The following is a 26,347-nucleotide window of genomic DNA, read 5'->3' on the forward strand; positions in this document are numbered from 1 at the left end:
TGGATCAGAGGACATGGCTTATCTGAACATTCCTAGAGCAAATCGTGTGCAAGGGCGGGGATAATCTTTCCCAGTCAAGGCAGCACAATGCGGAACAAATTGCCTCTAACACTACGGCCGGAAATGAATTATTTGAAAACTCACTCTTCCAATGATAATTACCTATCCCGGCCAACCGGTTACAACACAGAATAATATGCGCGTTGGATTACTCTGGACATTCCCACACCCAGATTGCCTGCAGGCTATCGGCGCGTTATAAACAAGCACATAACATAACATAACATCAAAAGTTTGAAACCTTCAAAATGAAAAGGTGATTTATGCCCTGCATCCCTTATCAGAGATTGTGCTGACTTGTTAGCCCCTCTCATCACAGCCTTCATAAACACATCCTTTGCTAAAAGCACTGTTCCAGCTAGCCCCAAAGAAGCATGTGTCCTCCATCTCCTGAAAAAGATCTCTCTAGACCCAGCCTTTTCTCCCAACTATAGGCCAATCACCACCGTCTCCTTTCTACTAAATATCCTAGACCGTGCAGACCGTGCAGAACTCTGCAAGTTCAGCAATTCCTGGAAGAAAACAAAATCCTAGGGATGTGCCAATGGGCCTTTTGCCCAGGGCACAGCACTGAATTTGCCTTTCTCGAACTAAAAAGTCAGCTTGACAGGATATGGGATGAGTGCAACTCTGCCCTGCTCCTCCTCTTGGACCTTTCTGCTGCATTTGACTTGGTCATCCACCAAATCCTCTGCCACCACCTCACCACCCATGCCAACTTCTCCCCACCAGCTGCCACGTGCTTTGCCTCCATCCTGGAAGGAAAGGTCATGAGGCTCTTCTCTGAGACTGCTAAGGCGTCTCCCTCTCCCATCACTTGTGGAGTACCTGAAGGATCCTGTATCGCCCCTACCCTATGCAATATCTTTACCAGGCCACTCTTCAACATCCTAGACTGCCTCGGCATAGCCTACACCAACTATGCTGACAATACCCAAATCCTGATTCCACTTTCTGGCAACTACAAAGATGACTCCAACACCCTCAACAAGATTGATGCTACAATTCAGGCCTGGATGGCCGCAAATCACCTTTGTCTCAACAGCGACAATATAGAAATCCTGATGTCGGCACGCTGATTGCCATTAAGGCCCACAATAATCAATACACTCCTTCCAGATTGACAACTGCACAATTCCTATTTCAACCTCAATAAAGACTCTAGGAGTCTATCTTGACGCCGCACTCGCTATGACTAGACAAGTAAGTACAACTGCCTCCTCAGCAGCCTACGCCACCAAGGTCCTCATTGCTACCAGGCCCTTTCTCTCCAAAAATAACTGCCTAACCATTGTCCATGCAATCATTGGCTCAAAAATGAACTTTTGCAATGTCTTATTCGCAGGCACCTCCACTGGAAATATCCACAGACTTCAAGTCATACAAAACAACGCTCTTAGAGCAGCCCTCAATATCCTGAAAAGAGAACACATCTCCATAGCCAGAACAGAAGCACACTGGCTCCCCATTCTGGAGTGCATCACTTTCAAAACACTCTCCATTGCCTACGAGTGCGTCTCGAATACAGTACCCCCATACCTCGCCCAAAGAATCACCAAGGTTCACTCCACTAGGCCCACCAGGGCCCCCTACACAAATAATCTAATTGTGTCTAAAGTAAAAAAGATCCAAAGCCGGAGGCTCTAGCTTTCTCTACACTGCTGCCAAACTTTGAAATGACCTCTCCTCCACCTTGAGATTGGAGAAATCTTACTGGGTCTTTCGCAAAGCGCTTAAAGCTCAGCTTTTCTGTGAACCCCGAACTACCCCTCACCACCCCTACCAGCCCCACTCACTCGTCAGACCTACTCCCCTACTATTCCACTTCACTGTGTGATTAACTTGTATGAACTTACCAATATGTAATGAAATTGTATCAACCTTTGTAAATGTACCTATGCTAGCTGTGCTGTATTCGAGAGGCACTGTGCATAGCAACAATAGGACTGTATATCATCGACTCACCAATTGAATTGTACCTGCAATTGCTCCTCAATGCCTCTGGCTTGTATGTGCGCGATACAAATGAAATAAATAAATAAAAATTACCTAACTGGCCCTTCTCTGAGGGTCATATTGCCATTAGCACCCTAGCACGTCATATCAGGGTATTAATTGCAATTGTTCTCGAGACGAGAAATGGTGCTGCAACCGTTTCTCGACTTGAGGAAAAAAAAGGAAAGAAAATGGCCACCGGGGATCAGGAGAAGGGACTACAAATATCACATCCTCGCGCATTATTATGCCAATGAAGAGAATCTGATGTCATCATTGGGATACTCCTGGGTCCAATGCTGTGCCAGGTGGTATTGTACACTTTGCTCATCATCAAGAGCTGCATCTTGCCTCATGCACTCTCTGCAAGAGAACTGTGTCCGAGGCAAGCCCAGGACCAATCAGGGTATTGCATCAGTACTAGCCCCTATAAAGTGGGATAATGCACATGAGTGGGACCAACATAATCAGCAACCCCAGAAGAATCATAGGCAAACTTGCCCTGTCCTGCGCCATTACCATGAAACCAGGAGATGTGTTAATTCAGACAATTCCATCAGGTCAGTATTGACATTTTCAGCTACTGGTGTGTGAGTTTGTGTTGCACCTGCAACATTTGCAAAACATTTCTGGTGCGGTGTGACCAGTCGAAATGAGAGAAGGGCTGATGTGCTATGACAACCCTAACATGAACAGAGAAGAAACCACTGAGAAAATGTGTCACCCCAGGGTGGATACAATGTATAAGGCATGGGATATACATTCTGTCCCTAGGTTTAGCGCACAAATGATGCATGAGAAATTGTGTGTTGCCACAAAGCCCAAAGATAGCTGCCAGGGACTTGTTCATGAGTGTTGCTGCTAGAGGGGAAGGTTAACCCATGTTCTGTTACAGCCAGGTAGTCAGTTCTTAGACCACTCATCCGCATATGTGTTGTGAAGTGAACTTTCCTACCATTCAACCTGTCCAATGCCTATCTTAGCATAAAAAACATTGCACCATATAACTCAGGTACAGCCTTGCATGTAAAGTAATTGCAACTGGAAACTTGCCAGCTGGCTTTGCAACTTGCCAGTAGCTCCCTCAAACCTTTGTTTTCTACAAAAGCATATGCCAGAAGGTCTACGGCCAACATTATCTCCAGGTTGGTATTCAGCCATTAAACTAGTGTATGGTTCTGATGAATTTCCTGACTGTACTCAAATGGCTTGCGGAGACAGAGCTGGCACAGAGCCATCATTCCCTTGTCACTAATGTAGCCTTGCATGCTGCAGGATGTACTTCGTTGTGAGATTAACACATCTCCTGGTTTCAAGGTGCAGGACAGGGCCAGTTTGCCCATGATTCTTCTGGGGTTGCTGATTATGTTGGTCCCACTCATGTGCATTATCCCACTTTATAGGGGCTAGTACTGATGCAATACCCTGATTGGTCCTGGGCTTCCCTCGGACCCAATTTTCTTGCAGAGAGTGCATAAGGCAAGATGCAGCTCTTGATGATGAGCAAAGTCTAGTAAGAAAATATGTGCTGTGGACCCGCAAAAGTTGCATTATGTCGCATTAGCTATTGGGCAGAGGCAGGAGTGGGCAGGGAATGGAACGCCACGGGGTGAACAGATACCATAGCTGTCACCTTTTCCTTGATAGCCTAGATGGTGCTGGTATTACTTGATGATGATGTACCCCATTGACACTTTGAGGTCTCTCAGGTATTGCAAAGAAAGTGTAGAAATAATATGTGTTTTGTGGAATATCTGCCCTCATTGGATTCCTAGGCTGAAGGAGTGGAAGATACCTGAGATGCAGTCGATATGCTAGTCGGAGAAACATTCTGCACCTCCTTAGGTGGCTGACCATGGCAGTGCTGCAACTAACCTACTGCGTATACCTCAATTCCAAACCCTCCTCCCGCACATCCCCCTCTGACAGAGAATCAACAGGTGACTCCTCAACAGACCCTTATAAAACCTGGATGTTTACCCTGGTCTGTTGCAGCATGGCATTGCCACTTATGCCAGTTTCAGACGCCCAGTAAGGTGGGTTTCAGGATGGCAGCAGTGAAGTGTCAGATACATCCAAGCTATTGTTGACACTAGAAGCCCCTGTAGCCACCTGGACTGGTGTGTGGAACTGAATAGTTTTAGCCGTGGTCACTGTGCTACTTGGACTTGCTGCTGGTGAGTAACTGTTCATTACTAGGCTGCCACGAATAATTCAGACATCCCCAACAATTGCACCAAACGATTACTAAAAACATGTCCACTCCTTCCTTCCAACCCGAATTTTTGCCTATTGGTCTTGAGGACATCTACTTGGGTGCTGTTTATTACCTCACACACCGCAGACAGCGACAGCCATGGCAGTGTGTTTTTTTAAATCTAGGTAGTGCAGTGCTGTGTGAGCTTGAATCTAGCCACAACTGCTTTCGCAAGCTGTACGCTTCAATGAAGCCACCCCACACAAATGCATTGTCCCTCTAGGCATGTGATGCGCTGTATAATCTGCCACTGATGGCATTGCCCAACCACCAACACCATGCAAACACTTTTTCCCAGCATGCCTCAAACCTTTTTTCCCTGTCTCCCAAACTGGTGGTACTTACCGAAATTGTGTGTTTTGTTGCTAGCAAATGCAGTAAAGTATATTAAGTTTAGTCTGAACGTGAGTTCAATAAAGCTGCATTAGTGCAAATTCCTCCTCAGTGCAGGCAGGTGGTGTGTTGCACGTACACACTCAATCGCCCTGCTCAGAATGCCACTGCCCGATCACCAACAATGTTTTCCTAGCACACCCAGGCACTGTTTCACCCCTAAAATGGCTGCAATAAAATGCATTCACTGGTATTCTAAATTGTGTGTGAACAAGCATTCAATCACGCCATCAAAGAGCAGGCGAGTTGGTGATGGCCTGACAGACAAAGTGATATTTGTTTCCAAAAAAATCCAAGCCCCTAGCAGGGAGAGCCTATTCTGCATTTCTCTTAAATATGGATAATTCTATTTAAAGATGTTTGCACAAATAAAAATGTAAGTCCTATTCCTTCAAGGACTCCCTACATTGAGCCCTAAAATCAATGCCTAAATACCATGCCTAAAGTGAAAGGTTTCCACTCTCAGCTGCATACCTTTCAATGAAACAGCACTATCTGTTCCTCTCCACATTATGTTGAGGTTTTAAGCTTTGTGAATCAGACATAAACAAGCAAATCTGATGTGCCCAAGGGTATCTCATGATAGGCTCCTGGGCACATCTATGTGAATTAGGTCTTTGGTAGCCATCACTGGACATTTTAAAGGATATGGACAGCAGCTAGGTTAGAAATCCTGATGTCACTGTGATGCTGGTCTGCAGATATGGCAATACACTATTTGTCTGAGTACAGATGTTGATAAAGCTGGAATAAACCAATCTAGCATCTGCTTCTCAGTTCAGTACCTATTCACAAAGAAATTGATGCCGAGCCCTGTACTCATCATCAGTGTCCACCTTTGGCTTCCTTGGCAGTGTACTATAGCTAAGTTTGATGCAGTGTCTCAGAAAATCTCATTGAAAAGTGTGAAATGAGGTTCATTCTGATCCCTGATTAAACACCATTTTCAGACACAGAATCCGGCCTGCATCGGTGGAACAACAACTGGGTGTGCATGGAGTGCAGTATTGGAATCCAGGAGTCTTCCGGATTATTTGGACTGTGACTCCCATGATCCCTGGCTAGGGCATGATGGTACTTGTGATTCAAAACATCTGGAGGGCAAGTGGTTGCAGACCCCTGACATAACCTCTCCCTTCCCTTTGCATAACAACAGCGATATTAGCTCCACTGCAACTCAATTGTCAAATGGGAGTGCTTCCTCTTTCTCCCTCCATTCCAGAGCTATTCATCCAAGAGCACGGCCATGGCCGGAAAATCTGTGCTGTGGAATAAAAGGGTATATGAAGGAGCGTTTCTAGAATTCCAACACCTTGAAAACGATTGGCACTCGGACGGAGTGTTTCTGGCCACTCGTTATGAAGCCATACTTTATGTTTACTGTAGGAATGGCTTGGTGTAATGTAAGCTTGGCTAAGTCGATTAATGTAGCTTTGTTAAGCTATTGGCCCTCTTAAATGTATGGGTGCTTATGCCATTGTGTAACTGAATCATGCTGTATAAGTAACTGTGACTTCCCCTCACTTCTAATGATAAGTCCACACAAACTTGAGCCAGGTCGCCGTAAAATGGCATTGTTCCGTCTCTCTGTTCTAGCTAGGAACACCTGTTTACATCTGGGTTGGTGCCCATCGCTGTACTCACCAAGATTACCCAGAGAATGGACCCTTAACTGTTTTGGAAAGAGTGGGTAGATTAAGCCCTTCTGTGTTTTTCCAACAGGGAGATTGGGTCTGGCTCAAGAAATTTGAACCTGGCGTGTACCGGGAGCTGAGACAGAGCTCTGCCAGCACTCTGAGAAAGGTATGAATGAGGCTCGCAAAGCAATGTAATTTCAATAGCCTCTAATGTGAAACGTTGACGATTGTCGTTTATTTTGTTATTTCATTATGAGCAAAAAAATAGGTAGAGTTGCATGCAATTGGTTGTGATGTACCCTGTTCTAGCATAGGGCAGGTGGCATGTTCTGGTCTAAGGATGCTCTGGTACTGTTAGAGCAGGGCCTATGACGCACTGTACCGCAGACAAGTGTCAGATTCGGCTATTTAACGAGCTCCACAGAGGACTCAGACGGGTGCTGCAAATGTCACTTTTATGAAGCTACATAACATGGACTTCTCCAAAGACCTATTGCTTTTTAATGCCTTTGGAGATCCGCAAAAGGCAAAAAATGATTTGGAACTTTTTATATAAATGCCATTGACATCTTAAAATAACGAAATAAGTGGCTGATTGTTACATTTGATCGGCTATTCAGAAGTGTTTATACATATATTGATTATATATTACAATATTGCTTTATGCTCTTGACTACACGTGCAGAGCTGCAGGAAGTATTGCACAAAATTAGCATTTTGCAGAAAAGGAGTTGCATTAAATGGTTGAAAGGAAAATTCAAGGACAGATACTAACAGTGTGATCAGGAAGTCGTTTGCACAAACTGAACCGAAACACATTTTGAAAAATAAAGCAAATTGGGCAAGGCATTGTTGCCAGAGCACCATTCACTGTCCAGGAGATCACAAGTATATTTATTTGGGTATTTATTTAATTGGGCTTGGTTTAATCAAACCTTTGCATTATAGCAACGATGTACAAACAATTTACAATCAATAAAACAATGCCATCATAATGTAATTAATCATTACAATTCATACAATAATTCTCTTAAGAGCAAAAATTACATTTTAAATAAAAAGGGGCAAACAATAACCAATAAAACCATAACTACCCAATTGCAGTTTTTAAAATTCACTGAAAATAATTTAAAAAATGACACATTTTCAAGGTTCCTGTCTACAATGGCCAAAAACCTAACACGTTTTCCAAAATATAAAATCCATAATTTTAAAAGGGCAGGACACAACAATAAAACATGATATATATTCTCCAAAGTATACAAATCATTACAATATCCACAATGTGGACATTCCAATGGAGTAACCACTAAATATGTATTATCTCATTTGTCTGAAGAGCATTAAAGCAAAACCTCATGAAGCTGTCTCCAGATCCACCGTCGATCTGGAAACGTTTTTAATTATGGTTCTAGAACACGTATCCTCTTGCAACACAAACTCAAATGACCGCAGAGAGAGAACTTCATGAGAGACTCCCGCGTCACTATCCAATCAAATAATTGCACGGTAGTTTTCACTTTTCCTGGATTTGCAATGAGAATTTTTGGAGTAGTGTCCATCTCAATCAGTACACCCAGACAGTATTCACCCATCAATTCAGTATTACCCAGCTCAGCATATAATGTATCCATAAGGTATATTCAGTATTTACGAAAAAGCGCCAGTTGTGTCCACTTAATACGTAAACCTAAAGCCGTATCATCCCAATCGGAACACTTTCAGGCAAACAGTACAAAACTCTTCTCCACATAATTGCATCATAGTAATCCATTTCTTCAATAGTCCAAACAGAAAGTAACTCTAAACCATAAAGCAACGTTGGTCTTACTTTTCTTACATAATACTTTATCACTGGAATCATTGAAAATTTGCCATATTTCGCATTAAGCTTGGCCATTTGAGCATCCAACATTCAAGCTTTTTTCACTAATATATCTCTATAAAAAAGGCCTTCTTCAGATTAGCTGCAAAAATGTCATATCTGTTATTGTCAACATAGTATCTTCAACAAACCATGTCAATTTTCACTTCTTTTTCACTTGGCAGATCTTCATAACATTGGTCTTTGTGGCATTCATGTTTAACCTTTTATCCTCCATATACTTTACAAAGGCATTAATAGGTTGCTGCAAGCTGACCCGTGTATTATCCAAGAGGATGAAATCGTCCGCATAAGCCAACCATGTTAGCCAGGTTTTACCAATCTTTGGTGTTACAAATGCGGCCCCCTGCAACACCTCTCCTATATCAGCAACATAGAGGTTGAAAAGGCAGGGAGCCAAGATACATGCCTCTCGCAAACCGTTTTGAGTTTCCACCCTCCTGCACAACATACCATCATTGCGGAGCCTAACCTGTATAGTCGTATTATCATATAAATATATCAGTATAGCAAGATGGAATCCCCCATTTACTGAAGTTCTTCCACAAAATATGCAGATCTACTAAATCAAATGTCATACTTAAGTCAAATGATACCACCTAGGTTGGCATTCTATTTCCGCCCCACACCAATTGCAATCAGTGCCTATATCGCACCGAAAGCCAGCCAGAAATGTACTCAATATTTGATTTTCCACAACCCAATCACTTATTTTTTGTAAAAGTAGACCGGCAAATATCTTTGAGTCTGCATCCATTAGTGTTATCAGGCGATAATTCCAGGGGGACAATCTATTTCCTTTTTAAACACAGGGACAACATAAGCGTTTTTACAGAGTCTTCTGTTTCAACATTACGAGTCTTCTGTTTCAAGCCAATCGCACGAAAGCCAGGGAAAAAAAAAAGACACTGGTGCATGTGTATTTTGCCAAGACTGCAGTGACCTCAGCAGCGAACTCCGCTGCGCTCCTCTCTGAGGTGGAATTTTTATAGAATGCTCCTCCTCTTCCTTGCCAAACCGGTAGCACGAAAGCCAGGAAAAAAAGACACCATTCCACGTTTGTTTGGCCAAGACTGCAGCGACCTCAGCAGCGAACTACCAAGTGCCCATGATCCTAAGATCACAATTATATCAACATGACCAATCATTCAGTAATACAAAAGATCAAGGGCCTGATTTACAAAAATATTTTTAATGTTATTTTCCCTCGTTAAAACATGTGTGTAAATCAGGCCCCATGTGTTGTATATTGCAGCAATTCAGTAATATCCAAAGGGGTAATGAAATTTAAAAAAAATGTACATTTCCCCAGATTCTTTACTCACACATGTATGTAGTTAAATAAGAATACCTACATGCGTTGTGAACGGTATACATGATGCATAAGTGAGAGAAGCTGCACTCGATAGTGCATGCAAGTAAGCATTGAAGCAGGACCATCCGTCCTTATGTGTAGAGGTGGGGGTTCATGTCTCGCCACAGAGCGTCATGCTTGTTGCACCAGAGTTAATGCTTGACCCACTCTTTAACCCTTGGTGTGGGGCCTTTCATCCATCATTTGCTGTAGCAAATGTTGCTATTAAGCATACCATTCCCACACACCTTCAATATCACTTATCTAATGGGTCCTGTAGACCTAGCAAACATATACATTTGAATTTCAGAGACACCTGTGATTTTCAGTATTGTGGATCATATTTCCTCTAAAAGGGTTGCAAACGGACAACAAACCCAGGGGACATGTAGGAAAACAGCCAAACATATCCTGCATCAGCTGCATATTGTGAGACCTTTGTGATTTTATTGCGTGTTGTAAATAATTTCCATCCGGTAAAGGTAGGGGAGCCATAGTTTTTTTGATATGTATTAAATAATACAATTATATGGGCTATTCGATCTCTGAAAAGGGTGCATGCTGATCAGACCCTTCACCCACTTATACACCTGTGCCCTTTTGCATAAGTCTCTTGATCCCCAGCGTCTGCTCTCCAGTGGCACAGAGTGGGCTCAGAGGTCACAGGTGCCTCAATTGACAACTGCAGTCACAGATCTGCACTTCTCTATCAAAACCATTATGTGATAACCTACCAGCCGAGTGGTAGGTTAATCTGAAAATATAAGCTATACATATGGTGGCTGGTAGGTTCCATAATTATTAAAAGCCATACCTGATCTGTATCATTCTCTTAGCACCACCTCAATCCAGCGGGATAGCCTTCAGCAGAGCGGTTCTGGGAAGCAGGCTTCAAAGGGCACACCCGAAAGGAAAGGGTCAGCCTCAGACCAGGGTGTTGCGTAGGAAAGGACTTTCAAGTGCTGGACTAGGAAGGGGCGCAGATTTAGACAAGCAAACAGAGCAGAACCAAACCAAAGGGAGTAAGGATTCAAACATCTTACCTGTGGGTCTTCCTTTCCTTCTTGTCTCCCACACGTCCGGTACGGCATATCACTATGGGTATGATGTCCAATCCCCGGTGGCTTTTTACCTTTATAAGGATACCCCGTCCCCCTTCTTTCCTTGATTGATTTTGAACCTTAAAGACTTGAAGAAGAATTAATTTGGACCGGTTTTGGGGGAGCAGATCTTTCTAAAGTCCTCCATTAGTGAGGTGAGTCCTCCAAGGCAAAGGTAATTTCGGCACCCTACTAATCCCTAGGGCACTTTGGGGGTGTACTGCTGCTTGATCAAGACCTTCCTCTCTGCAAGGTACACTGTGCCCAGGACCTCACTGGAGGTGAAGGACTCCTGCAGATGTTAGACAGCCTCCCTTTGTTGGAAGAACGAAAACAGGACTCATCTTGGCCCTCATTCCCAAGATCAGGACTATCTCCAACTGAAGATGCAAAGTGGCTGGTCTCCACATTTCTACTGAGTTGAACTGCATCAATCCATCATCAACCTCATTCAAATGCATTCAGACCATCAAGACCTGCCAAAGTAGTGCATTTGGCACTTCTTCAAGCCTCTTTTAACCACTGCAGATGCTCCTGAAACCAGTTAGCTTCGGCCCTGTGCCAGCTGAGCACGTCGATTGCCCAACCTCATACAATGAGCTCACCACTGCAGAAGCCTTCGAACTGTGCCTTGATACACCACCAGCTTTGTTGTAGACCCCTGATCGAATGCCAAACCAACCTGTGGGGTCTCACCGACCTGCATCCTTTGAAGGGGGCATCGATCTGCAGTGAGCTGCACCTTAAATCCAACTCAATGCTAGCTCCCCATCTGGATCAATGCAACATGCCACATCCAAACCTAATACAACCTGCTCACATATTTTTAAGGAGTCTGGTTCAATGCTGTCGAACTGCCCTGAGCTGATTTGGATACTGTCCCCAAACCCCTCTGGTCCAGTTTTTGTGACCCCCAAGATTGATTAAGACACATTGTCAACAACACTGAACTCATGTATTGCCTTTTTCTCCCAGCTAAGTCTCTATCCAGAGTGCTTGCATCATGACTTTCTGCATTTTGTCGTTATCCTTTATGGGATGGGTTTTTGTTAGTGTTTTCTAGTATGGTTTTTATTGCATATTGGATTGTTTAATTCAGGTATACATAATATATGTAAAGGACCTTACTTGGACCTTCCTTTACTTTGGACTGCTGTTTGGGTTGCTACTATCTCACATTAACACCTCTCTTAAAAGTGTAGCCTGCCCTAGCATACAACAGTGGGCCTCATTATAAGTTTGGCGGTAGCCTTGCCGTTAAAACCGGCAGGCTGCCACCAAACTTGAGAAAAATTCCAGCACCCGCGAATGGGCAATTACTGGGTCATTATGGCCCCGCCAGACCCGGTTATTGCCCATTCGTGGGTGCCGGAATATATTCTTCCACATTCCCATTTGAGGCCAATAGGGCTCAATGGGAGTGGGGAAACCGGATGCACCGGCACCATTTCTGAATAGTGACGGTGCATCTGACATGCTCTGCTTGCAGGTGCCGGTATGTCCGCCAGGCTAGTCGTGGCGGGCAGAAAGGCACCCGCAAGCAGAACTCGTAGTTTGCTGGTCCGGTAACTACGGTACCGGCAAGCTTACCGGTACCATAGATACCAGACCAGCAAACTTGTAATGTGACCCAGTATGTCGTCGGCATACATCGATATTGGTGGGCATACAGTGATATAAATCAAAACACCATTCCTCATTATTAATTCCAGGAATGCATTTGAAAAACTCGTTCTCCTTTTCATGTTGTGCTACTACAGAATATCTTTAAATGTTTTCAGAAGAAGGAAATGGATACTTCTGTCTTTATCTAAGGATTGTGCAAAGTTGTCAGACTGCCACTACTAGATAAAAAGTCTTTCTAAATAAAAACAACTGGAAATATGAGATCAAACATTGGCACCTCACTCAGAAACATGTCTCACCTTACGCCTCATTTGGCAGACATCTTATGGTGCAAATGGTTTGCATTGTGTACATTTGCAGAGGTGTGATGTTCTACAGATAATGTGCATGTTGCACACTAAATGTCACCAGAGCTGAGTATTCAATAGATGCAGCGCCAGGGAATGTTCACATTTTCTTCAAAGCTTGATTTTTGGAAGTGCTTCACACTACATTTTTTGAAAGGGGATGGGCACTCTCTCTGGTTACTAGCTATGGAGTGGATCCCATATGTCAGCCACGATTTTGTCAGGTCTCCTTTTTTATGTAATATACAACATGGTGCAGTACTTGTATTTGTGTCAGCAGCCCCTCCTTACTGCACGTCCTCTTTCTACTTATAGTGCTTACTTCAGTCTGCATGTGTCTAGGGATATATGTAGAACATAGCACCAAAAGGCCCGGATAACAGGGTTTGCATGCTTGTCCCCTAAGGGACCCTAGAAATAAAGAGGCAGACACCAGGGTAATAAAAGGGTAATAAAACACGTTATTAAATGTGTAGTGAGTGTTTTCATTTATACTTTTTTTTTATTTCTGTGTATGGGAGTGTGTGTGTGAAGCTGGAACACATTGGGGCCTGATGGAATCTTAATAAAGAAAGGAAAGGAAAAAAAAGGTAGGTAGGAAAAAAAGAAAGAAAGAAGAGAAAGAGAGGGGGCCCCAAGGACATAGACAATACAAGGAAGTTCCAGCCAGCAAATGGGGAGCCCCCCGTAGAGTGAACCAGTGGGCTGAGAAGTTTCTCGGGGGCAGCTAGGCTGCCCGTGGACGTGGTGGGTGTTGGTAAATAGGGGGCCAGACTGGATGTGCCCTTGCATGATCAAAGGACCGGGAAGTATGCAGCATGAAGCAAACTGCCTGGGCTGAAATAAGAACGGCCCTTCATGGGCCGCTGGAGCGAGGCAGCCCAGACCAGGCTACACAGCTGTGCCCCCTGTCAGCCCGCCTCCTGGCCTGCCACTTCCAAAAGTCCTCCCGGACCGCATATGTCAGGGGCAGCCCAGAAGTTTAAGTGAGGGTAAGTTTGCTCCTCCCCAGAGGGTGGAGCGATGAAGAAAGCCCTAGGTTGGCTTGCTGGTCAGCCCGGGTGAAGAGCATGGCTGAGAAATTCCTGAGCTGCTCCATTGGGAAGCCCAGGTGAAAGAAAGCCACAGGGCAGCCATCACAGCAGCCTGAGTAAAGGCCTGCGGTTCATCTTATGTGTCTCACAAAGCATTGCTGAGGGGGCTCGCCAAGAAGCCTCAACAGGCAGCACTGCCCCATGGTAACATCCTGAAGTCAAAATTGCATCTGAAAGTCGTAGTGATTGTGACAGCGTCTTTACAGAGCAGCCCCAAACATTTTGAATCTAACATCGGGTGTGGCAGTGAGTGTGGGCCAGCCCCCCAGATGACAGGCCCACACAGAAGATTTAGGCCCTCATTACGACCTTGGCGGAGGACCATGGTGCTATTAGCACCATGGCCCATGGCGCTCAGGGTGCAATTCCGCCATGGTGGTTACCGCCATGGCGGTGACTTACCGCCCCATTCCGACCTTGGCGGGTCGGTAAGTCCCCAATCCCCATTTTGCCCTTCCCCATTCCCATTTTTGCCCCATAGGGCATAATGGGAGTGGGGAAGGCGTTAATTACGCCACCGTAAATTACGGTGGCGTAATTAACATCAAGGTCCCTTAGCGCCATGGATTTTAACGCCTGCAAAAAGCAGGCGTTAAACTCACCATGGCGCAAAGGGACCTCGTACTCAGGCGGTAAGGGTCGGCGATGTTTACGCTGGCGTAAACCCCTTACCGCCTGGGTCCTAATGAGGCCCTTAGAAAGGCCCACGGACATGGTGGTGATCACAGGTGGCCCCCATGCAAATGGGTCCACTTAGAGGACATAAAAGGGCCCTGGGGAGCGGCAGTGATAGCAGGTGAGCACCAGGGGGCCACTCAGAAAACACATGCAGTGTGGTGAGTGCAGGTGGTCCCATGTGGTGGACAGGACAAATCTGAAGAAAGAAGAAGGGCCACGCCCTATCTAGGATCAGGGGGGCAAGACCCCAGCCAACTCTGCAACCAGCCCCGAGCCAGCCTTACAACCAGCCCTGAAGCATGCTCTGCACAGCTACCAAAGACAGACTGTAAGGTACTGTGAAGAGGGTGACTGACTGCAGCAGTCACCCGATTGTGAAATAGCGTGTTATATGTTGTATATATGGTGTATATCAATGTATATACGTATGTATATTTAAATGTATATAATTAAGTAATGTTAAGTTGGATGTTATGTAGGGAAAAGGGATTTTAATGGGATCGCTAAGCATAACATAACATAACATGCATATTTGTAGAGCGCACGTTCACCCCCAGAGAGGCATCTTGGCACTAGTGACAGCTAACAGATGTTTATTGTTACCGAACGTAATGGCACTCAGCAGAATGTTAAGTAGGTGTATGACATTAAGTACACAAAGGGGTAGAGGGGAGGGAACGGGGAGGTGTGCCGGCCTGATTGAGGATGCCCAGTGAGATGGGACCACCCACAGAGGCCATCCTCTTGACTCACACTCAGTGTGGGTGGTACCTGAAATTAGGGAGGGAGGTATGTTGCATCAGACTCACCCTAACGGACGCTGAAATTCCACCAAGGAAGGGAGAACTGGGTGATTCCTATAAAGTTGGTACTCATAGCAGGGGTATATTAGGATGGGGAATAAGACAATTTATAACTCGGATAAGTGTTTTAATAAATAAAGAGGGCCCATCGTTGGGATCCCTATAAAAGTCACTTGGGTGTCTGTGTCCATTGGTCAACTCAGGGTGTAGCCCATCTCCTGTTAACAGAGATATTATTTGGCAGGTGGCATGGCCCTCTTTTACCAGGTGAACTGGTGGGTGGGGGGATGGATCCCATAGGGATTGCCTGTGCTTCAGGGAAGAGAAGAGCACATCCTTGCATGGATCAGGACCAGAAATCAGGTACTACGTCATCTACTAATGAAATGTATCTTTCATATGTTTAGGTAGAATCCTGGCAAATAAAGTTTGAAATTAAAATTTTAAAAAAAAAACACAGGCATTGTGGGAAAGATAACTCTGTTGCAGGGAATCTTGTGGCGCAGAGCCCGCATATGGTTACTTTCCTCAATAAACAAATCACTCAATTGACACTTGTTCCTTAAACTCTTGTATGTCCCCAGGTACCTATAGCAGAAGAATTGACATCATGATGGGACTTAAATCCTGCTTGAACTCTGACCTAGGAAATAATCTTGTGGATTGCTTGAATATTGGTAAAGATGAAGAAGGCCATGATTTGTGATTTGTCCTAATTGTTTCTCCTTTTTCTCTTCAGATGAAAGATTTGCGAAATGAAAATGTGAATCCTTTTCTGGGTTTTTTCTCGGATTGTGGAATCTTTGCAATTGTTACAGAGCACTGCTCCAGAGGTAGCTTGGAGGACCTCCTGAGAAATGAGGATGTCAAACTCGATTGGATGTTTAAGTCATCGCTCCTGCTGGATTTAATCAAAGTAAATCAACGTCTTTATTTAGAGGATCAAAGGTTTGGATATAATGAAAGACAAATGTGTCTTCTTGATCTCGAGCACACATCTCCAGGGAACATGTGTCATACTTCGAATCATAATTCATTAGTAAGCAATTAGAACCTGAAGGGTGGACTGCTGTGCTGGCACTGGGTGGGATTTTCCAAGATCCAGAATCTGGAAAGAAATGTCTCCCTAGCGCTGTATAAAAAAAAAACATTAACACCCTTAAATTGGTTTAGTGTGCTGAGACTGCTTTAACGGGCTGAAACTGTGGGTCAAGGTCATTAGGATCAAGGGGGAGACTCCTACCCACAACACCACTTGAACATGTGATACGAATACTTGTGAAATAACTTGTGAGGATTGTACTCTTCAGGAAATATTTAAGTACAGCTTTTTAGGTTTGAAATGTGTGCACCTGTTATTGTTTGCCAGAAACATTATAGAAAATGCTTCTTCCCTTGGGTTATTATTTAGGTGTCCATGATTCTTCTTCTAATTCTAAGATGCAGATGTTTATGGGGGTGAGAACAATTTCCCCCTCCCCTTGTGCTGGTTGAATCCCACAGGAAATAATTTCCGTTGTCAACCCTGGTGAACTGTCCCAGCCAGTAACGGCGCATCAACCAAATTAACTGTCTCTGTGATGTGGGCATGCTATGTGCAATCTTCGCACACTGTTACCACCTGGGGCCAGATTATCAAAGATTTGCACTTTCACAAAAAAGTGGAACAAAGAAATTTAGCACCAATGTTGCTGCTCTGATAATAGAGAAAGGAGCAGACAGTTTTAGCCCCAATCGGTATTAATATTCAGTGTTTTCACAGGGGGGAATTGAAGCAGGCTGGTTTATTTACTATGTTTGTTCTAACATGATAATAAATGTGATAGACACCTGTTGTTGTATGTTATGCAGCAAATTTAGCGCAAAAACCAGCCTGATTAATGTTTGCCCTAGTGCAAACGTTTTTAGATAATATAGATGATGACAACATCGGTTTGCTCCATTGTACATTATCAAAGCATTTGCTCACTTTTTAGCACTCATGCAAATGTTGGAAAATCTGGCCCCAGTGGACATATCAACTTTTGCACTGATGTGAAAAATAGAGCAGATGCATTGATAATACAAAACGGAGAAAACACGTTGTTTTTACAGTCCATGTTACTAAAAGCATTTGCACTAGTGCAAAAACCAATCAGACTGTTTTTGCACTGTTTGCTGCATAACATAAAATGAAATATGTGTACAACACTATTTTAAATTTTACGAAGCATGTAAAATAGCCTGCTTCAGTGTTGAACAATCAAAAACATTTTTAGATAAAACCAATTGGTGCTAAACCTGTTTGCTCTAATCTGTATTATCTAAACAGCACAAGTGCAAAGCTTTGATAATCTGTCCCCGGCACTTCCCTCCAGGCAAGTTCTTACTCTCATTAGCCCCCACAAGTGGACACGCTGCTTCTAGTGCAGTTTTCATATAAAACATAATTGGATTTTATGTTTACTTCTACTTGTTACCTGGGTAGTTTGGGTCATTTTCAGTGTTCCTTATACCATCATACGATAAAACTGAAATGACTACTAATATCCTGGTGTGGTGAGCAAGAAGTGAATAGCCATAGCAGGGCCCAGATCATAAAAGCATTGCACTGGTGCAAACAAGTGAAGCAACTTAATTTAGCACTGACTTGTCTGCTTAGATAATTGGGAATTGTTCAAACATATGTAGCCCCAATGTTTTGACAACAAGGAAACAGGCTGCTCTATGTACCCCGATTGATGAGTAACATGAAAAATGTTATGCAGCAAACATAATACAACCAACAGTGTGATTTATGTGTAGCCCAGTGAACCTATTTTTAGATAGGAATTATTTTTTATTTTTATTTATTGTGTTTTAGCCAAGAGCAATATACAAAAAAGCTTGACTTTTCACACATTGAATTACAAAGATAAAACAAAAATACAAGTAAGTACAAAAATTACTTAAACATACAAGGAGAAGAGAATAAAGGAAAAGTAAGAAAACCATATTAATCACTATAAAAAATATTAAATAAATCATTTAGTTTCTATTAGATCTAGATCTCTTACAAAATTTACCAACTCGGCTGTGAGAACATTTTCATTTCCAGATGACATTCTGTCCCAAAAAGTTTTAGAGTGCAGGGCAGGGATATCATATACAGATAATACGGATTTTGACAAAACCTGTTTGCTCCATTCTATATTATCAAAGCATTTGCTCATTTTTTAGAACGTGTGATAATCTGGCCCTAGATGTGTTCTTTAATATTTAAAATGTAAACTGCCTTAGCAGACAGGTTTTACACTTGCTGGTGCATTTCCCTTTTATTTGTTGGTGTGTGCAGCTTGCAATGTGCACGGAAATGGGTCTTAAGGAAAAATTCTCACTTTTTGAATATTCAGGTCAGCTGCTGTACCCGGTGCATTAGCTACTGCAACTTTATGCAACTTTATGTAAACATATGTTGTTCCCTACTGTAATGTCTTATGGGGTACACAGCTATGACTAAAGAACGATTTGTTTTCTTTAACTACTCTGGTGTCTTCCTAGTTTGCTCAGTTTCCCTGTATTGTATTTTCCTTTCATCAGAATGTAGTAATGAAATCAGTACTGCCCCCACAGGATTACAAGGATGAGTAGTGTCTAAACCACGTACTCAGCTCTCACACTTCTACAAAAAAGTTATCCCAATCATAAAGGTGAAACAGACACAGTCAAGACCTCCCTCACCTTTTGTGGTAATGTCGGCTGAAGGTTATACTCATTCCAAAATAAAGTAATGTCCAATCAAGGGTCTATATATATATATGTACATATAGTTATATATATATATATATATGTACATATAGTTATGGTTAAGTTGCTGTTTCCATAGGAAGAGCACTTTTTTAGGCGGCTTATAACTTCGCTCTTGGTGAAAATCCATCCAGCGGTTTGGGCTGTAGGCGCAAGCAAAGTTTTTTCCCCATTCAGTCTATGAAGAGGATTCGTGCAGGGGGGGCAAAGTTGTAAGGGGGGTCCCAAAATTTTTTTTTTCCCCATAGACTGAATGGGGAAAAACTTTGCTCGCGCCTACAGCCCAAACCGCTGGACGGATTTTCACCAAATTTGGACCAGGAGTAGCGGCTTGGTCCCGCAAGTGTGCTTTTGCAAATTTGGTGAAAATCCGTCCAGTAGTTTTTTTTAAAATGACCAAAAAGTAGGTCATAAAAAATGAGTGATATCTGTGTTCGGTCCGCGGACACACTTCCCTGTTCGCTCAGCGGACAGTGTTCTGATTGGCCAATCGGCTTACGTCATGTCCGCGGACATGCAACGTGTTTGCTGATTGGATGGCGTAGAGCGCGAAGCGTGTCATATTTTCGGTAGCGCCCACCATCTTGGATTTGCGGACGTGGTGAAACTTGGTTGAAAAATTGTATTTAGTAGAGTGTGTTGATGTGTAAGAGTGTTTGGGGAGGGCGGGAGAGTATGAGATGGGTTAAATATTGTATTTTTTTATGTGGTAGACCCTCTTGTTGTGTTCGATTTGTCTGCGGACAACACGGCTGTTCTGATATGTTCTAAATAAACTAAATGGGGGTGTTCTGAGGACGCAATATGTGTCCATGTTATTCGCAAACAAGCTGAAACTGTTCTAAGAACTCTTGCAGTGTCCTGAAATGTCCTTAAGTAAACAAGTTGGGGGTGTCCGGAGGACGCTGTCCGTATTGTTCGCTGGTAAGTTGAAATTGTTCTAAGAACACTCGCAGTGTTCTGAAATATTGTTAAATAAATGAAATGGGGTTGTCCTGAGAACGCGGTGTCCTGAAATGTTTGTAAATAAATAAAATGGGGGTGTCCTGAGAACGATATGCCTGTCCATTTTGTTCGTAGATACGTTGATAGGGTTCTATCACACTCATAGTGGCTTATAACTTTGGGATCCAAAAACAAATTTATAAGGAACAAAGTTATAAGCCACTATGGGTGTGATATGCTGCGATGGTTGTACTTATTATAATATACTTACTGTTTGGTTTAGTAACTGGAGTACATGTATTTCTTGTTCATTTCTGTGATAAAAGAAAAGATCATGTTAGTATTGGTATTTTGTAACGACTTATAACATTGAATAATCAACATTTTTTTGTTTTTTGACCCTCCTATTTAGTACATTACAAACCAGTGTACTGTGCAATTTGCTCAGTTTCTGTGTTTGTTTCTAAAATCATTGGGTCTGTGGGAGGAAACAAAATCCATGTTGGATTAAAAAGAACCCTTTTTCTGTTATGCTACAGTCTATTTGTTTGTTTGTTTTCAGTGTTCACTTGTTGTTTCTGGCCAATGCTCTATATATTGGTATGTTGCAGATTTTTGGAGCAGTTACATATCATTTATTTGTTTGGATATTGTAAAATTTTGTAGCAGTTAGATACCAGTTGGCGTATTCTAACTGTCTATTTTTTTATATGTTTTAGTGGTATTGATTTATCTGTTTGGGTATTGTACAATTTTGGGGCATTTAGATACCAATTGGCATATTCTAACTGTCTATTTTTTATATAATTTAGTGGTATGGACTAATCAGTTTGGATATTGCAAAATTTTGGGTTAGTTAGATACCAGATGATGTATTCTAACTATCTATTTTTTCTCTAATTTAGTAGTATTCATTAATCAGATTAGTTTTTGTAGAATCTTTGGGCAGTTAGATACCTGTTGGAATATTCTAACAGTTAATATTTGTTTACTACATGGTTAGTTAAGGTTTAAGTACAGTTTAGTTAATACATTTTGGTTTTAAGAGCATTAAATAAGCGTTTGAAAGATTTGCTGATAATCTCTGCTTTAGAGTAATGGTACTATCATTACATTCAAACCATCCACATTTCTTTTTCATATATGCAGTGTAGTGACCTGAATTGGTTGTGGCTCTTGCGTGGTAGATTATACCTATTGTTGTGAAGGTTTTCTTACCAAGTGATACTTGACCATGTGTGAATCCAGTCTGCTTGCAGTTGTTTTTGGTACCATCTGCATTGTAACGTAGAAGCATTAGTATTACGTATTTACTATGGGCCTCATTACGACCCAGGCGGTAAGTTACCGCCTGGGCCGTGACTTTACCACCATGGCGTAAACTACGTTTACGCCATGGTGGTTGGCGGACTTACCGCCCCATTCCGACCTTGGCGGGCGGTAAGTCCCCAATCCCCATTTACCCTTCCCCATTCCCATTTTTGCCCCATAGGGCATAATGGGAGTGGGGAAGGCGTTAATTACGCCACCGTAAATTACGGTGGCGTAATTAACTCCATGGTCCCTTAGCGCCATGGATTTTAACACCCGCTGAAAGCGGGTGTTAAGACCTCCATGGCGCTAAGGGACCTCGTAATTGGCGGTAAGGGGTCGGCGCAGCTAACGCTGGCGTTAACCCCTTACCGCCAGGGTCGTAATGAGGCCCTATGTGTTTGTATTAATAAGGTGGAGCGATTATCCACATTGAAGGTAGTACATAATCTACCATGGTTTGCATTTTGTACAAGTTGCTGAAATGGAATGGATTCACAATTAGGTATTGATATATATATATACAAAGCGTTCATTGGGGATTTGTTCTTGTGTCACATTGTTGCAGAGAGTGCATGTATGTCTCCACATGTATGAAATCTGGAAGATTTCATTTATAGGTATGTTTTTATTTTCCAGTACTTGTATTAAGTACATTAGAAATTCTTGTGGATCTTCCTGTGAGTTTATAGTGAATTTAACCATTCCAGCACAGTAGTCCAATCGTTGTCTTATTCCATAAACACTATACGTGTTGTCAGGATTGTTTGTTGCGTTTCTATGAAGTACTAACATCTGCAAACACAATTGGTCTGTACTGTGTAAGTAAATGTTGTCAATAATTGGTGGCAATTGAAATAGAATATTCATTGCTACATTTACGTAGCAACTTACTCCAACTATATTTGAGAGTTTAAATGGACCAGGTAGTTCTGTATCTGATTGATTTTTTTTTTAGTTTGTCTTCCTTCTTTGACGAAGTACCTGGTTTACTTTCCCTAATTGGTTCTTTTATGTTTGTGGTACTTGATGAAGTTTTAGTTTCTTTTACTATCTTTGGAGGATTTGCAGTGACATCCTGTTGCATTTCTCTTTGATTTTGCAAATTTGGTGAAAATCCGTCCAGTAGTTTTTTTTAAAATGACCAAAAAGTAGGTCATAAAAAATGAGTGATATCTGTGTTCGGTCCGTGGACACACTTCCCTGTTCGCTCAGCGGACAGTGTTCTGATTGGCCAATCGGCTTACGTCATGTCCGCGGACATGCAACGTGTTTGCTGATTGGATGGCGTAGAGCGCGAAGCGCGTCATATTTTCGGTAGCGCCCACCATCTTGGATTTGCGGACGTGGTGAAACTTGGTTGAAAAATTGTATTTAGTAGAGTGTGTTGATGTGTAAGAGTGTTTGGGGAGGGCGGGAGAGTATGAGATGGGTTAAATATTGTATTTTTTTATGTGGTAGACCCTCTTGTTGTGTTCGATTTGTCTGCGGACAACACGGCTGTTCTGATATGTTCTAAATAAACTAAATGGGGGTGTTCTGAGGACGCAATATGTGTCCATGTTATTCGCAAACAAGCTGAAACTGTTCTAAGAACACTTGCGGTGTCCTGAAATGTCCTTAAGTAAACAAGTTGGGGGTGTCCGGAGCGCGCTGTCCGTATTGTTCGCTGGTAAGTTGAAATTGTTCTAAGAACACTCGCAGTGTTCTGAAATATTGTTAAATAAATGAAATGGGGTTGTCCTGAGAACGCGGTGTCCTGAAATGTTTGTAAATAAATAAAATGGGGGTGTCCTGAGAACGATATGCCTGTCCATTTTGTTCGTAGATACGTTGATAGGGTTCTAAGAACACTTGCCATGTCCTAAAATGTTCGTAAATAAACAAAATGGGGGTGTCCTGAGGACCTTGTCCGTATTGTTCACAGGCAACTTGAAAGTGTTCTAAGAGCACTCACGGTGTCCTGAAATGTTCGTAAATAAACAAAAAGGGTGTGTCCTGAGGACGCTGTCCGTGTTGTTCGCAAGCACGCTGAAACTGTTCTAAGAACACTCGCGGTGTTCTGAAATGTTTGTAAATAAACAAAATGGGGGTGTCCTGAGGACGCTGTCTGTATTGTTCGCTGGCAAGTTGAAAGTGTTCTAAGAACACTCATTATGTCCGCGGACATTAAAAGTTCCCATAAGGCATAGTTAAAATGTTTCACTTTATCGGTGTGATATGCTGCGGTGGTTGTGGCCAGGGCATAGAGTCTTGGGAGCATGACTCTATGCCCTGGCCACAACCACCGCAGCATATCACACTCATAGTGGCTTATAACTTTGGGATCCAAAAACAAATTTATAAGGAACAAAGTTATAAGCCACTATGGGTGTGATATGCTGCGATGGTTGTACTTATTATAATATGCTTACTGTTTGGTTTAGTATCTGGAGTACATGTATTTCTTGTTCATTTCTGTGATAAAAGAAAAGATCATGTTAGTATTGGTATTTTGTAACGACTTATAACATTGAATAATCAACATTTTTTTGTTTTTTGACCCTCCTATTTAGTACATTACAAACCAGTGTACTGTGCAATTTGCTCAGTTTCTGTGTTTGTTTCTAAAATCATTGGGTCTGTGGGAGGAAACAAAATCCATGTTGGATTAAAAAGAACCCTTTTTCTGTTATGCTACAGTCTATTTGTTTGTTTGTTTTCAGTGTTCACTTGTTGTTTCTGGCCAATGCTCTATATATTGGTATGTTGCAGATTTTTGGAGCAGTTACATATCATTTATTTGTTTGGATATTGTAAAATTTTGTAGCAGTTAGATACCAGTTGGCGTATTCTAACTGTCTATTTTTTTATATGTTTTAGTGGTATTGATTTATCTGTTTGGGTATTGTAAAATTTTGGGGCATTTAGATACCAATTGGCATATTCTAACTGTCTATTTTTTATATAATTTAGTGGTATGGACTAATCAGTTTGGATATTGCAAAATTTTGGGTTAGTTAGATACCAGATGATGTATTCTAACTATCTATTTCTTTCTCTAATTTAGTAGTATTCATTTATCAGATTAGTTGTTGTAGAATCTTTGGGCAGTTAGATACCTGTTGGAATATTCTAACAGTTAATATTTGTTTACTACAAGGTTAGTTAAGGTTTAAGTACAGTTTAGTTAATACATTTTGGTTTTAAGAGCATTAAATAAGCGTTTGAAAGATTTGCTGATAATCTAGGCTTTAGAGTAATGGTACTATCATTACATTCAAACCATCCACATTTCTTTTTCATATATGCAGTGTAGTGACCTGAATTGGTTGTGGCTCTTGCGTGGTAGATTATACCTATTGTTGTGAAGGTTTTCTTACCAAGTGATACTTGACCATGTGTGAATCCAGTCTGCTTGCAGTTGTTTTTGGTACCATCTGCATTGTAACGTAGAAGCATTAGTATTACGTATTTACTATGTGTTTGTATTAATAAGGTGGAGCGATTATCCACATTGCAGGTAGTACATAATCTACCATGGTTTGCATTTTGTACAAGTTGCTGAAATGGAATGGATTCACAATTAGGTATTGATATATATATACAAAGCGTTCATTGGGGATTTGTTCTTGTGTCACATTGTTGCAGAGAGTGCATGTATGTCTCCACATCTATGAAATCTGGAAGATTTCATTTATAGGTATGTTTTTCTTTTCCAGTACTTGTATTAAGTACATTAGAAATTCTTGTGGATCTTCCTGTGAGTTTATAGTGAATTTAACCATTCCAGCACAGTAGTCCAATCGTTGTCTTATTCCATAAACACTATACGTGTTGTCAGGATTGTTTGTTGCGTTTCTTTGAAGTACTAACATCTGCAAACACAATTGGTCTGTACTGTGTAAGTAAATGTTGTCAATAATTGGTGGCAATTGAAATAGAATATTCATTGCTACATTTACGTAGCAACTTACTCCAACTATATTTGAGAGTTTAAATGGACCAGGTAGTTCTGTATCTGATTGATTTTTTTTTTAGTTTGTCTTCCTTCTTTGACGAAGTACCTGGTTTACTTTCCCTAATTGGTTCTTTTATGTTTGTGGTACTTGATGAAGTTTTAGTTTCTTTTACTCTCTTTGGAGGATTTGCAGTGACATCCTGTTGCATTTCTGTTTGATTTAGTTTTCTTTTACAACGTTTTACTTTTTGTGGAACAGAATATGTATTTAGATGGGGGGTGTATAGTGAGCAAAGCCTATTGTATTCTAAAATGCAAGGAATATCAGCGTTTACTTTACTTGCATCAAAGTTGATTAGAAATAGACCGTCAAGTGTATGTAAGCGTGATAGTGCTACGTAGCTCATGCCTTCTTTAAAGACTGTGTTACCAATGTCTATCATTGCTTTGTCTAGGGTAAGACCTTGTGATTTATGAATGGTGACTGCGTATGCAAGAGTTAGAGAAAATTGTTCTGTGCGTACATACATGTCTTTGAAGAGAAGGAATCGAGCTGTTGAGCGTCCTATCCTTTTCACTTCTGAAATTTTGTCAAAGAGACTATTGACAAACTGAATTTTGTTGTCACTTGGGTATGTTTGAAAGCCAACAACTGTACCCAGTGCTCCATTAACTAGTCCTTGGTCCACGTCAAGGTTACGTTTAAGCATTACTCTGCAATTTAAGGATAATTTTAATATATTTTCCAACCCAGCTGTGCTGGAGATTGAATTTTCTAAACTAGTTAGTCTTGTTGTGGCTTGCTCGCACATGGGTAGTGTCATACCAGGTACATCTAGTTTGTCTGTGGCGCTAATTTCCATTATTAGTTGCATTACTTTATTTAACATTATTTCATTGAATTTAAAACAGCTTTCAAGAGTTGGCATTAAGGCCATACAATTGACATTTTTAAGAGTTAATTGTTCCATAACATCTGTAGCACATGCATTATCACCATAAGGTGTATGAATGTGCCAGGTTTTCAATAGTGCTTGTGATTCTTTAGATAGTATACCAACTCTAATACTTTTTAAGATGTTGGCATAAGTGAGATCTGCAGATTGCCGCATGTTTTCTGTTAATTCTCTGTATTGGAAATGTTGCCAAAGGTTGAC

The 26,347-nt window shown here is 41.8% G+C and overlaps 1 protein-coding gene across 1 annotated transcript in view; it reads left to right on the forward strand.

The window, feature by feature from the left end:
• Positions 1-26,347, forward strand: part of LOC138528419 (retinal guanylyl cyclase 2-like) — a 772,203-nt gene that overhangs the window by 428,497 nt on the left and 317,359 nt on the right. The window contains exons 8-9 of the mRNA XM_069640033.1: positions 6,428-6,508; positions 15,969-16,145. Of these exons, the coding sequence (XP_069496134.1) occupies positions 6,428-6,508; positions 15,969-16,145 (258 nt within the window). The remainder of the gene's footprint in view (positions 1-6,427; positions 6,509-15,968; positions 16,146-26,347) is intronic.

This window comes from Ambystoma mexicanum, chromosome 7q (assembly GCF_040938575.1).
Source record: "Ambystoma mexicanum isolate Mex_15411 chromosome 7q, UKY_AmexF1_1, whole genome shotgun sequence".
NCBI lineage: Eukaryota > Metazoa > Chordata > Amphibia > Caudata > Ambystomatidae > Ambystoma > Ambystoma mexicanum.